The sequence below is a fragment of the Pogoniulus pusillus genome, chromosome 19 (genome assembly GCF_015220805.1).
Source record: "Pogoniulus pusillus isolate bPogPus1 chromosome 19, bPogPus1.pri, whole genome shotgun sequence".
In the NCBI taxonomy this organism is placed as follows: domain Eukaryota; kingdom Metazoa; phylum Chordata; class Aves; order Piciformes; family Lybiidae; genus Pogoniulus; species Pogoniulus pusillus.
In genome coordinates, this window is record NC_087282.1 from 11,474,252 (window position 1) to 11,488,177 (window position 13,926).

Here is a 13,926-nt window from a genome sequence, read left to right on the forward strand (position 1 = left end):
CTTTGGGGTTGGTTTTGATGTGTTCTGAGGGAGCTGGGGATGTTCAGCCTGGAGAAAAGGAGGCTGAGGGGAGACCTCCTGGCTTTCTACATCTCCCTAAAAGGAGGTTGGAGCTGGATGGGGATTGATCTCTTCTCTCAAAGAACAAGAGATAGGACAAGAGAAAACGGCCTGCAGCTGTCTCAGGGGAGGTTCAGGTTGGACATGAGGAACAGTTTCTTCATTGAAAGGGTCATCAGACACTGGCCTCAGCAGCCCAGGGCAGTGGTGAGGTCCTCATCCCTGCAGATGTTTAAAAGACATCTGGATGAGGAGCTTAGGGACATGGCCTGTGAGTTTTGTACAGGCAGATGTTAGGTTGGACTTGATGATTCATAGAATCATAAAATCAACCAGGTTGGAAGAGACCTCCAAGATCATCCAGTCCAACCTATCAATAGGTCACCCCTGAGCCTCCTCCTCTCCAGGCTGCACACCCCCAGCTCCCTCAGCCTCTCCTCATAGGGTTTGTGCTCTTTGTGTATCAGGTGGTTGAAGCTTTTCTGAGTGCATTGTCCTACAGCAGAAGCAGAGAATTGTTTTGGTGGGAAGAGAACTTTCAGATCAAGTCCAACCATTACCACAGCACTGTCAGGTCATAGAAACAGGCTGCCCAGGGAGGTGGAGTTGTCACCATCCCTGGAGGTATGGAAGAAATGTGTGGATAGCACAGAATCATTGAATCAGGGTGGGAAGGGACCACAAGGATCATCCAGTTCCACCCCCCTGCCATGGGCAGGGACACCCTACCCTAGAGCAGGATATGGCACTGGGGACATGGTTTAGTGGCCATGGTGGTGTTGGGTTGATGGTTGATGGACTCTCTGATCTCGGAGGTCTTTTCCAGCCCACGCAGTCTGTGGCTCTGTGATCCAAAGGCCTCTCCCAACCAGGTGATTGTGTGCTTGGTGGAGGTGGGGCTGGCAGACACCAGGCAGCCCTGACGCCTTCAGGCTGCTCCACGCCGCCTTGGCATGGGAAAAGCAAACATCTGCTGAGCACTTCAGTTGCTGGCAGCCAGGCTGAGCTCTGATCCTCTTCCCTGAAGCCACAGGTTCCTCCAGGCAGGGCAGGAACGTGGCAGCTGCAGGAAGAAATCTCAGCAGAGCAAAGCAACCTCTGCGGGCAGCCGAAGAGCGAGGCCATGGGGAGGGCGCGGGACCTGCCCGTGCCAAGGGTGCCCTGCTCAGGCACACACAGGCTCTGGGCTGCAGCCAGCCTGGAAAGGGCCTCTGGAGAACATCCACTCCACCCTCCTCCATGAAACCAGGGTCACCCACAGGATCACACTGTCCAGCTGCTGGTTCAGGATGTCTCCAAGAGAAGATGTGACAATGAGTGGCTCAAAGCCTTTGCCTGGTGGTGTCTGTGCCACCAGGACTCCACCCTGGGGGAAGCCATGGTGGACAAAAGCTTCTTCAGTAGGCTTTGCTGCTGCAGGTTCCTACAATGCCTGGAGATGTGGTGGAGGCCCCATCCCTGGACCCATCCGTGTGCCCGTGGGAACAAAACCAGAGAAGTCCCTGCAGGGCTGGGCTGGAGCAGGAGCTTCTCCTGGGCCTGTCTCCATGGGCACTAGGTGAGTTTGGCTCCACTACACTTGCTGTTTGCTCAACTCCAACCTGGAGCAGCTGCAGTTGGGACCTTGAGAGCCCCCTGCCAGCCCACACCCCACCCTGCCAACCCTTCTGCCCTCCCCATCCTGTCTCTTATCGCCTGGTGCCTCTCACCAGACTTGGCCATGGGCCTGCAGCTGGTGGTTTGTCTTCTCCAATCCCTTCCAGGAAAGCAGAGCCTCTCTGGCACCAAGCCTGCCTCCTCCAGCCCAGGCGAGGAGCTGCTCTATCTGCATCCCACCACCTCCTGCTTCTGCACCCTGCTCCACCACCCCGGGGCTGCTGTGAGCTCTGCTTCAAAGGCAAACTTTGAACCACCTGCTCCAGCTTGTCCAATTCCACCCTGAGCTCCCACAGCTGCTGCCAAAGGCAGCTCTGAGGCTGGGATGAACCTGGATTTTGGGAGTCTGCTTCTTGGTGGTGGTCACCGCAGGGGTTGGGGAACCAGAGGTGGGAGGCCAAAGGGATCATTTCACAGACAAACTCTGAACCATCTGCTCTGATTCCTGCAGCTTTAGGTTGTCCAATTCCACCCCGAGCTCCCACAGCTGCTGCCAAAGAGCTGGGATGAGCTGGGATTTTGGGAGCGTGGTTCTTGTTGCTGGTCTCCAAGGGGGTGGAGAAAAGAGGAGGAGGAGGAACCAGAGGTGGAATTAAACAGGGATCATTTCCAAGGTGGGCTTTAGGGGGCCCAGCGTGTTGGGAGTCTGCTGAGTGGTATCATGGGGGGCTCCATGTCTTTGGGTTGTATTGGTGGTGTCCTTGCCCCACTCCATGGGGCTGTGGAACCTCAGCCAAGGTTGGAGTGACCTGGAGAGGAGCAGGACCCTGCAGCCCTGCCTGAAGTGGGGAGCAGCCGTGTTGGTACCCCAGCAGGATGGTGATCCCAGTGCTCTCCAGCTGGAAGGCTTGGGATGAGCTGCAAAAGCTGCCCTGTGTGTTTGGGGCTGGTCCAAGGTGATGAGGCCACACCTTGGCCCTTGGAAGGGCTTCTGGAGCTGGAGGCTGCTGGGGGGCATTGGCTGCTGTGGGGCACCAGCTCCTAGCTAGGGGTGCAGAGAGAGTGGGTTCAGGCCTGGGAAGTCGTAGGATGGATGATGGGACCAAGGAACAACCCCAGCCTGGCCATGGTAGGGCAAGGACCAAGCCTATCTTGGCACCCTGGGATTTGGCCATGCCTTGAGCTAGGCCTGGCAATCCCAGAGTGGATAGAGCAGGAGCAGCGCTGGGACCTCTGGGGGCAACTGGGTGAGGTGTAGCCCTCAAGAGCAGATGAGAGAGGGCAGGAGGAGGAGTGGAGCCTAGCTCAGGTTCTGGTGGTGGAGCTGCCCTGGTCCCAGGGAAGATAAAGGCATCAGGCTAGGAATTAGGAGCAGGCTTCCCTGGAAATGCCCTGGGTGTCTGCAGGGCAGGTGGTGGTGGAACCCCGTGGGACTTTAGAGATGCAAGATGAGGTAGGACTCAGTTACTGCCTGTGGCAGCTCCTGGGAACCACAGCAGCTCCTTCCTGGAAGGTGCCTTGGCATCAGGAGCTCTGGCATGACACCAGGAGACCTGGAATCACAACCAGAAGCTCTGGCATCATACCCAGGAGCTGCTCCTGTGCCAGCAGCAGCACCCCAGCGCCACCAGCATAACTGAGCTGGGGTGGCAGGACCTTGCCCAGGCAGGTGTGGGATCAGTAGGGACACTGGAAACAGCTGGAGGGAAGCTGCCCCTCACTCTGCCCTGCCTGCAGGCTACAAAGGGGACAGCGTGGGGGTGCCCAGGCCCCCAGGTAGGAACCAGCCTGGACCTCCACACATCCAGTTTGCAGAGCACCAAGGTTTTGCCAAGCCCCAGCTGCTGATGAGCACCACCCGTGCTGGAGTAGAGGTTTTATTGAATCCGGGGTGGAGGCCCCCCAGCAGCTGTGCCAGCTGTGCCCATGTCCTCCATAGGAGCCTGTCCTGCTGTCTGTACCCACCAGCAGCCTCAGGACATCCAGGAAGGGCACAGGTAACTGCAGAGGGGCTGTGGCCACCACAGTGTCCATGCACCAAGCCAGCCTGTTCACCTTGAACCCACATTCTGTGTTCAGTACGGCTTGCAGTGTCCCCGGGTTGGGCTTGTTCCTTTGGGATCCTGCCCTGCTCCCAGCAGGATCCACCTATGGGCTGAAACCTTGCAGGGTGATTGTCAATGGGGCAGGAGATGGGAGCCAGCAGGGCTGGGAGGACCAAAAACCCCCAAGGGAGGAGATGCTTGTTCAGAAGCACAAGGGAAAGGGTGATGGTGAAGCTCCTTCTGGTCGAGCTCCTGTGCTGGATGGTCCTCTGCAGCTCAGCTGGGGCAGGAGTGCCTCTCAGGCATGTGCCTGGGTGTGGCTGCTTGGATTGGTGACTGCTCCACCATCATGGTCCTGCTCTTTGACCTCCTGGGTGCTGGCATCCCTCCCAGTTCCCACTGAACCGAAACTCCTTCGCTCCTTCCCAGAACTGGACCTGCCTCATCCCCTGGCACTTTGCCCTGAGGATGCCAGTGGTGACACTTGGTGGTGTGGCTGCAGATGGGATCTGTGTGCTTCTCTTGTGGCAGGGAGCTGTTTGGTGCCCAGAAGTGAGCCAGGGAAGTGATATACCCCCGTGTCCATATCTCCCATAGGTTCTTGGAGTCCCTTCCTGAGCTCCCTCCTGGCTGGATGGTGGAACCATGTGTGGCATCTGCAGGCAACCACCCCTTGTGCTCTCCTCCAGCTCGCCCCACACTTCAAGGGACAACACACGCAGGGAACAACCCTGGGCCAGGTTGCTCCATGACCTCGATGCCCATCCCACCGTCATCCTAGTCAAGAAGCTGCTGCCCCGGGAGAACAGTGGAGGGGCAGGAGCAGCAGGAAGGTGGGAGGTGGCCCTCACAGGTCGAGCCTGAAGGCCCCAAAGTAGCTGGCTGCTGCATCGTTGTAGTCGATGGACAGGGAGGAGACGGAGACAAAGAGCTCATCGCCGGCCTTCAGCTCGAAGAGTCCTCCTTGGTAGAGAGCGTGGAGGCCATAATTGGCCTCGGGAGCCCAGCACTTGGTGCCAACCCCTTTGAGCAGCAGGATGGGTTGGCTGTAGGACGTCTTCCAGTTGATGCACTGGACGAGCTGCGGGACGGAGCGGTGGGCGCCGGCGCTGGGGTAGCGGAAGTAGATCTGGGAGTAGACGTAGTACTTGCCCGGCTGGTTGACCCGCAGGCGCCCGTCGCGGTAGGTGATGTTCTGCAGGTGGGAGTGGATGGTGCCATCCTCCCAGCGCGCGATGGCGTGGCGGCACGACTGCGACAGGTTCCCGAAGCGCCCGGGGCTCCCTGCGGCACGGCGGCCGGGCGGGCAGGCAGTGAGTGCCAGCCGCAGCGGCTCCTGCCCACCCGCGGCCAGCCTGGGCGGCTTGGGCTAGGCAGCAGAAACAGCTCCCCCAGATGGAGGGGTGGAGGTGGTGCTGTTGGGCTAGGCAGCAGAAACAGCTCCCCGGGATGGAGGGGTGGAGGAGGTGGTGTTGGGCTAGGCAGCAGAAACAGCTCCCCCAGATGGAGGGGTGGAGGTGGTGCTGCTGGGCTAGGCAGCAGAAACAGCTCCCCAGGATGGAGGGGTGGAGGAGGTGCTGCTGGGCTAGGCACGAGAAACAGCTCCCCGGCTTGGAAGGGTGGAGGAGGTGGTGTTGGGCTAGGCAGCAGAAACATCTGCCCTGGCTTGGAGGGATGCAGGAGGTGCTGTTTGGCTAGGCAGCAGAAACAGCTCCCCGGATGGAGGGGTGGAGGAGGTGGTGTTGGGCTAGGTAGGAGAAACATCTGCCCTGACTTGGAAGGGTGGAGGAGGTGGTGTTGGGCTAGGCAGGAGAAACAGCTCCCCACATTCAAGGGCAGGCTGAGCAGCCTGGTCTTGCAGAAGGTGTGCCTGCCCATGGCAGAAGGATTGGACTAGATGTCCTCCAACTCAAAGCAGTCTGTGATTCTATGACCCTGCCCTGGTGCCCTCCCCTTCCCGTGAGCTCTCTCCCCTGTTCCCACCTCAGAAACCCCCCAGTGCCCACTCACCATCCACAGCCAGGCTCTGCGGGCGAAGGGTGAGGTGTGCCGAGGGCTTGCCAGCTGCTTTGGGAGGAACCTGCCCCTCTGAGATGTTCAGGTAGCTCCTCTGGGCTTCTGCAAAGAAAGGGCCACAGGGCTGTAGAGGACAGCGAGCGTGGGGACACCTGGCCCACGCTGGCAGAGCAGGTCCTCACTGGGCAAGCAGGGCAGGCAATGTCCCACTGACCCATCGGAGAGGGTGGAAGTGTCTGGTCAATCATTACCCAACAGCTCTGAGCTGAACCCCATGGCCTGTGGACTCCAGACAGATGGACAGGGCTGTCCCTCCAACCCCTTCCCATGGGATGTGTGCCCTTCACCCTTCTGGTGGGACAGTCCCTGTCCTCCTGCCCCAGCTCCCAGCCCCACTGCCAGTGGAGTTTGCCCGGGAGCTGGCAGCCCCTCCCCGGCCCGCTGGCATTCCCGGTCCCACGCCGAGCCAGCCGCACGTGGAGCCAGGCTCTGCTGGCCAGGAGGGACTCACCCTTCGCCGCGCTCCTGCGGACGACGCTCTCCGTCACCTGGGCCACCAGGGAGAAACAGGCCCACGGTTAAAGGGGAACGGGAGATCCACACAGCCCAGCTCCTCTGGGCCCTCCCGAGCTTCCATTGCCTTGACTTTCATGGCTCTGAGGTCCACCAGCTTCTCACTGCGTGGTGGCCAGCCCCACTCCTCAGCCCCACTCTTAACCCACCCTTGCAGCTGTCCTCTGACACCTCCCCAGGGAGGTCAATAGATTCCCTGAATGATTTGGATTGGGAGGGACCACCTAATTCCAACCCCCCTGCCATGGCCAGGGACTCTTCCCACTAGACAGGGTTGCTCAAGGTCCCATCCAACCTAACCTTGAAGACCCCTCTGGGTGACCAGTTCCAGCATCTCACCACCCACCTCTCCCCTCAGCTGTCCCATCCTCCCTCAAAGCTGATGGGTCCCACCTCACCGTGGCCACGTAGGCTTTGATGGTGTTGGCCAGCTTGAGGCAGGACTGGTTGGTGATGAGTTCCTCCAGGCTGGAGCCCTCCTGCTGCTGGTTGATGACCTGCAGGCACCGCAGCTCCTCCACGCTCCCTGGAGCCTGAGCCTTGAGCTGTAACACAAACATCTGGCTGTCCCCACATCAAACTGGGCAGGCAGGGAGATGGTCACATCTTGGGGTGGACAATAACCCTGTGCTGCCCTGGTCCCACAGCTGCTGGTGGGACAAAATAAGGAGATGTTTCTCTGGTATGAGGGTGCTAGAGCCTTGGAGCAGGCTGCCCAGAGAGGTGGTGGAGTCTCCTTCTCTAGGGAGATTCCAAACCCTGCTGGGAACTCTGATCCTGGGCAAGCTCCTGTGAGTGACCCTGCTTTATGGACCTCTGGATGATCTCCAGAGGTCCCTTCCAGTCCCCACAATGCTGGGACTGACCAGGTGGTACTGCTGACTCTGTCTCCTAAGCCGGTGGCTGCAGTCAGGTAGCAGGAGCCTGGGTGGATGTCAAAGGTCTGTCATGGATCTAGGGTTGGGTATTGGAGAGGTTGACTCTCACCCTGTCCTCTTGTCACCCCTGGCAGAAGCCAGTCTAGCTCATCCCAGCTCCTCTGGAAGCACGACAGCCAGGCAGGAACAGGAGGCCAAGAGTCAGGGACCCTCAGAAAGCTGCAGAGCACCAGGTAAGACTCTGTATTTCCCACTCCCCATCTGCTTCACCTCATTCCCTGGGGAAATGAGGCTCCTCAAGGAGCAACTTCTAGCTTTGGCTTTGAGCAGGTTGGTAGGACAAGAGGAAATGCTTCAAGCTGCCCCAGAGAAGGCTTAAGTTGGACCTGAGGAACAACCCTTGAGGGTTATCAAGGCCTGTCCCAAGCTGCCCAGATCAGAGTGGTGGAGTCCCCATCCCTGCAGGGGTTTCAAAGCTGTAGTGGAGATGTGGTGCTGAAGGACATGGTTTGGTGGTGACCTGGCAGTGCTAGGTTAAGGGTTGGTCTCTTCCAGCCAAAGTGATTCTCTGAGGCTCCTGAGGCAGTGGTTGCCCTCCCAGGCTTGTCTCAGAGCTGCAGCTGCAGGCTGGACAAGCCCAGGCAGCCTGATCCATGCTCTCTGTGCTTCCCCACTGCTTCTGAGCTAACCCGAGGTTGCACAAGTTCTGAAGTTGAAGTTCTTCCTCTCCAGCTGCTGAGCTGTGCTGCCCAGATGGGTCCCTGAGTAGTGCTGCATCAGCCTGGGGGATCTCAGGTGCTTTTCAGCCTCTGATGGCTGGTGACTTGGGCTGAGAAGCTTCACTCCATGTGGAGCTGCCCCTTCCTGAGCTGCCTTGGGGTGACCCAGCTCTGCTCTAGCTCTGGTGTCACCTTGAGGGACAGGCATGGCTGGCTGGAGGGTCTCATCACACCTCGGGGGAAACTGAGGCACAGATGGGACTACTGCCCTGGCACCAGTGTGCCAAGAGCTGGGAGTGAACTTGGCCACCTTGATCACCCCACCTTTGTCTCCTGGGATGTCTCCAGGACTCAGGGGTCATTTGCCTTGGTCCCATCATCACCTGGGGCTTGGCCATATTGTTGTCACCCACAACAATGTGCTCAAGATGTGCTCAGGGTGAAGATGTGGTCCCATCTTCACCCTGGGCTTGGCCACCTCCAGCTCCTTGCACTTCACCCATGTCCCTCCTTGCTTCAAGCCCCCACCAGCCATGGTCCCAGTTTTGGGCAGCCACTGTGCCCACCAGTCCTCAGTTGGGCTCAGTATCAGCAGCAAGGTTCCAGGAGGTCAGACCAAGAGGGTTTGGTGGCTTATTTGTGCTCTTTGGTCTAGCACTGGCACTAGGGGATGGGTTAGCAGATGGACAGAGGGCTTGATGGGTGCCCCTTATGGCTGGAGATGGTTAAGCACAGACCAGCAGTGTTGTTCTGGGCTGGGGTCTCCTTGCTGGAACCTTCCTGCCCTGCTATATAGGTGCTTGGAGTCAGTCAGTCCCCTGGCACTACAGCTATTGGTATGAAGCTCTATCACAGCAGTGAGTGCTGGGCAGGGGCCAGTGCCAGAGTGGGCAGCTCCTCCAGGCTGCTGGGAGCACAGACAGTAGTGTGTGCCAGTGTCACCAGGGTCAGTCCTCCTCTGCCTGGTCCCACTAAGGTGGTGGCACCTCCCTGTGGTAGCATTCTGGCTTAGCTCAGCAATAATGTGGCCAGCAGGACCAGGACAAGGCTCATCCTCCCAGGCCACACCTTAAATCCTGGAGTCACTCCATGAAGAGCATTGAGGGGCTAGAGCAGGTCTAGAGAAGGGCAAGGAAGCTGGTGAAGGGTCTGGAGAAGAAGTGTGGTGAGGAGCAGCTGAGGGAACTGGGGTTGTTCAACCTGGAGAAAAGGAGGCTGAGGGGAGACCTTCTGGCTCTCTAGAGCAACCTGAAAGGAGGCTGGAGCCAGGTGAGGGCTGTTTTCTTTTCCTGAGGGACAAGTGCCAGGACAGGAGGAAATGTCTTCAGGTTGCTCCAGGGGACGTTTAGTTTGGACATGAAGAACAATTTCATCCCTTTGAGAGTTGCTCAGGCCTGGCCCAGGCTGCCCAGGGCAGTGGTGGAAGGGTCTCAAAGCCTTGGAGATGTGGTGTTGAGTGACATGGTGTGGTGGTGACCTGGCAGTGCTGGGTTTATGGTTGGACTCCATGAGCTTATAGGTCTTTTCTAACCCAAACCAGTGACCACCCTCTGCAGCCAGGCCTGAGGGGAGGGATCACTCTCAGTGGTCTCCTTCTTCCTGTTGCTCTCTTGGCCCCCAGCCCCCTCCTCAGTCTCACTCACATGGGACCTGGGATGGAAATGAAGCCCAGGGAAGGCTGGAAGATGGTCCCTATGGGGCACCAGTCCCATCACACCCCTGGGCAAGTGTTCTCCCCTGGTTTCTCCCAGTTCTGTGCTGAGTTGTGGGACACCCAGCACCACAGGACCCTCTTCTTGGTGGCAGCGTGATGGAAGTGCCTGGAGAACCTGAGATTCCCTCTTCCCATGGCCAAGATCCCTCTGCTTTCTCCTCCTCCTCAGGGGGGCTGAATCAGCTTCTGAGGACAGTGTGTGGGTGGGGAAGCTGTAAGCAGGATCAGATCCATCTCAGTTTGGGGCTGATTTGAAACTGTGGTTATCTGAGGTGATAAACTGGGAGCAAGCACCCAGGAGCTGCTGGGATTGGGTTGGGGGGGTCCCAACAAGGCCCCTTCCAGCACATCACAACAGGGGTGAAGAGGAACTGCGGTGGGGTTCATGGAGTGAGGATGGGATGGGAATGGTGATGGTGGGATGGGGTGGGGAAGAGATGAAGCAGGGACAAGGAGCCTGGAGCCCATTCCAAAGCTTTGGACTCTGCAGGGCCCCCCCCTCCCGCGGAGCCCAGGACAAAGGATCCTTCTCTCCACATCTGGATGGGCGGCGCTGGGAGCAGTGTCCACCCCCATCCCACATCTGGATTGGTGGCTTCCTGGGGGGGGGGAACTGGGAGCTGTGTTCGCCCCCCCCCGACCCTCCACCCCCACATCTGGAGCCGCAGCTTCCAGACGGAGCTCGGGGCAGTGTCCACCCCCACCCCACGTCTGCACTCGGGCTCCCAGGGGAACTGGGGACAGTTTGTGTGTGCCCCACATCGCCTCCACATCTGGCTGCGAGCTCCCAGAGGAAGCGGGGACGGGGTCCGGCAGCCTCCCCCGCCGCCAGCTCCGGAGGGTGTCTCCGGGCAGAGCCCAGCGCAGTGCCCCCCACGCCCCTAGCTGCATCCGAGCTCTGGGGCGAAACGGGGATGGTTTCCACACCCCACCCGCCCCGCACCTCCTCCAACCTCCACAGCTGAAAGCCGCCAAGCAGGAGGGGGAGCGGCAGAGCCCCTCCCGCGGCTCCGGTGCCGGTGCCCCGGTGGAGGGATGTGGGGGGCTGAGGGTCTCACCTTGGAGATGGCCATGGAGAAGTAAACGAAGAGTCCGGTGGTGGAGGCCACCTGCAGCGCCAGAACCCCCAGCAGGGCCACGCTACCCCAGCACCACCCGTGCCGCCGCTGCCGTCGCGCTCCGCCGCCGGGCCCGGGCTCCCCGGAACCCTCCGGTAGCATCGGAGTCCCGGAGCCGCCGCTGTCGGAGCGTAGGAGCTGCCCGGCCGCGATGGGCTCCTGTGGGGCCATGGCCCCAGCCCGGCCCGGCTGCCGCTGCCCCCCCACCACCGGAGCCCGATCGCGGCGGCGGCGGCGGGGACCGACCAGGGGCGGGGATAACGGGGAGGGGACAAGGGCGAGGGGCGGGGGCTCTGCCCTGCCACCGCCCACCGCGGGGAGACGGACAGGGCATGGGGGGGCACTGGGGATGGGATGGAGGCACTGGGACTGGGGTGTCAGCACTGAGGATGGAGGTGGTGGCACTGGGAACGGGATGGAGGCACTGGGATTGGAGGTGTCAGCACTCAGAATGGGAGTGATGATACTGGGGACAAGGATGGTGGCCCTGAGAATGGGATGGTGTTGCTGGGAATGGAGATGGTGTTGCTGGAGAGCTCCAGTGCCGTGTTCTGCAGGTGGGTCAGGTCCTTGGTGGCCCTGGAGCAGAAGTGTTGTTTGGAAAGCAAACAAAGGCTGGAGAAAGGGCTGCTCCCTGGCCATGGTGAGAGCTGCTCCAGGTCAGGTGAGTCTGCAGCTCTTGCTGCCTCAGCTGTGAACTGAAAGTGAGATCTTGATGAAGTACCTGAGCACCTTGGACTTCCCAGAACAGCTCCCTCCTCCCCAAGGATAGGTCATGGGAAACGTGGCCTGGCCCCAGCCCAAACACATGAAGAGCTCTGGGAACCCTTGGCCTTCTGCTGGGACCAGCTTTGAGTTGATGGTGAAGCTGAGGACCTGACGTGAGCAGGAGAAGCTGGACCAAGGTGAGACTCATTATGGAAGTAGCTGTCCTGGGGCCACTTTGGCCCCAGCTGCAGCTGTCTCTAGGCTGGGAACAACCCATGGTCACAAAGCCACAGATGTTTGGACCTGACAGTCTGACCTCCTTGCATGCCCTGGGGGCTGTGCTGCTGTCCCTTGGTGAGAGGTGGGATCCAAAACCCTGCCTGAAGGTGTCCTAGCCCCTGCAGAACTGGCTAAGTGTGCTGGACTCCTCAAGAGGCAGAGCAGCCACATGACCAGCTCCTGTGACCTCCTAAACTTGGGAAAGTGGGCAAGTGGTCACCTTATCTGCTTTTATGGTGCTTGTGAAGGACCTTAACCAGCCCTGAATAGTGCAAACATCTTTGGGTCGCTGATCTCATCACAGCACAAGATGGAGAGGGTGGGGGTCAGGGTGGCAAAGAGGTTTCTCCTCCTGCTCTGTTGGCAGCAAGGCAGCACCGATGGATTTTGGGGCTGTAGCTCCTGTTCTCCTGTTGACCTGCTCTAGAGCCTGGTCAGAGAAAAGCTGGAGGAGCAGCAGGGTGAGGATGCTGGAGGGCAGAGGAACAGTTTATTAACAGTGGTCCCAGTCAAGCCCCTCAGCCCGGGCTGCTCATTGACCCCAGTGATTGCTCTTACCTGTCCTCCATTTGTTCTGTGGAAGGAGCTGCTGAACTTCTGGTGACCTGCTGAGAGAAGAGTGCTGCTCCTTCCACTTCCACACTGGGTCAGGATGCTCTTGAGACAAGGGGATTCCCCCTCCACGGTGGTGCTTAGGTTGGATGAGACCTGGAGCAGCCTAATCTAGACGAAGCTCACAGAATCACTCAAAGACAAGCTGGAAAAGACTTCTAAGATCATCACATCCAACCTTCGACCCATCAAGTCCAACCTCCTACCCAACAGCTCCGTGGCCACTAGACCATGTCCCAGAGTGCCACACCTACTTGTTTTGTGAATACCTGGTGTCCCTGCTAATGGAGAGGGAATGGGGGGTGGGGGTGGTGATCTAGATGATCTTTAAGGTGTCTTCCAGCTCAGCCCCTGAGATACCTCTGATCCTCCAGCCCAAACCTCTGCCAAGCTTCTCTAAACAACCCAATGGACTGTGAACCCTCCTGGTTACTCCTCTCGGTTTTGACTCAGGTGCTTCAGAGGCAGATGGATGGGAGGAAGAGCTGCCAGACCTTGTCCAGCTCTGAGGCAGCAGTTCCAGCTGATGGAGGGGACCCCCTGTGCAAGGGCCAGCGTCAGAGAAGCTGGGGTGGAAAGTTGGCCAAGATTCTGCTTTTGGTGGGGCTGGGTTTGAAGAGCCAAATGCATATGTGGCTTAGATGTGGATGTAGGTGGAGAAGCAACCTGGGCACTCCTCCTCCACGTACCCCATGGGGCAGGGGCACTGGTGGGCACAAGAGGAGCAGAGAAAAGTTTGAAGCTAGGAGAACTTCATAGCTTGGGGCTGCTTTCTGTGAAGGAGGAGGAGGTTTGCAGAGCAGCCAAGTCTGGGAGGGAGGGCAGGACCAGAAGTGGAGCTGAGCAGAGCAGGTTGGGCAGGAGCCAAGGTTGCTGCTGGCTGAGGACTTGTTTTTCACTTTGAATGTTTCCTGGTTGGGGCACTGGGTCAGCTCAGCCCAGAAAGCTGCTTCCTCAGCACCCCACGGTGCAGAGCAAGTGCAGGAGAGCAGGAGGAGGTGTTCTGCTGGGCTCTCACCAGGGTTTGTCCACATAGTGCCAGGGTGGGGGAAGCATCCAGAGATGGGGATGTGAGGTGCATGCCAGGGGTCTTCCAGGCCATCCCATGGATTCCCTTCAGGATGGGTGAAGGTGCAGTTGAGGTTGCTTTCCAGCATGGGCTGGGACCCTCCTGAGCTGGGCTGGTGTCAGGGGGGTGTCCTTCTCTGGAATCATAGAATCAACCAGGTTGGAAGAGACCTCCAAGATCATCCAGTCCAACCTAGCACCCAGCCCTGGCCAGTCAACCAGACCATGGCACTAAGTGCCTCAGCCAGGCTTTGCCTGAACACCTCCAGGGATGGCGACTCCACCACCTCCCTGGGCAGCCCATTCCAATGCCAATCACTCTCTCTGGCAACAGCTTCCTCCTAACATCCAGCCTAGACCTCCCCTGGCACAACTTGGGACTGTGTCCCCTTGTTCTATTGCTGGTTGCCTGGGAGAAGAGACCAACCCCACCTGGCTACAACCTCCCTTCAGGTGGATGTAGACAGCAATGAGGTCACTCCTGAGCCTCCTCTTCTGCAGGCTAAACAACCTCAGCTCCAGCCTAAGGTCTCAGGATCG

At 59.1% G+C, this 13,926-nt stretch overlaps 1 protein-coding gene and 1 long non-coding RNA gene across 2 annotated transcripts; one reads left to right on the top strand and one right to left on the bottom strand.

Annotated features, from left to right (window-relative positions):
* Window positions 1–3,517: 3,517 nt before the first annotated feature.
* LOC135183932 (tumor necrosis factor ligand superfamily member 10-like) lies at window positions 3,518–10,962 on the bottom strand. The gene is made up of 5 exons (XM_064159270.1): window positions 10,660–10,962; window positions 6,689–6,835; window positions 6,229–6,265; window positions 5,712–5,819; window positions 3,518–4,985 (listed from the first exon to the last, which is right to left on the bottom strand). The coding sequence occupies exons 1-5, from the start codon at window positions 10,888–10,890 to the stop codon at window positions 4,549–4,551; spliced, it is 960 nt and encodes a 319-aa protein (XP_064015340.1). The 5' UTR covers window positions 10,891–10,962; the 3' UTR covers window positions 3,518–4,548.
* A 225-nt stretch (window positions 10,963–11,187) lies between these two features.
* On the top strand, window positions 11,188–12,615 carry LOC135183680 (uncharacterized). The gene is made up of 3 exons (XR_010305651.1): window positions 11,188–11,383; window positions 11,471–11,624; window positions 12,290–12,615. It is a non-coding gene; the product is annotated as an uncharacterized LOC135183680 (long non-coding RNA).
* The last annotated feature ends 1,311 nt before the right edge of the window (window positions 12,616–13,926 follow it).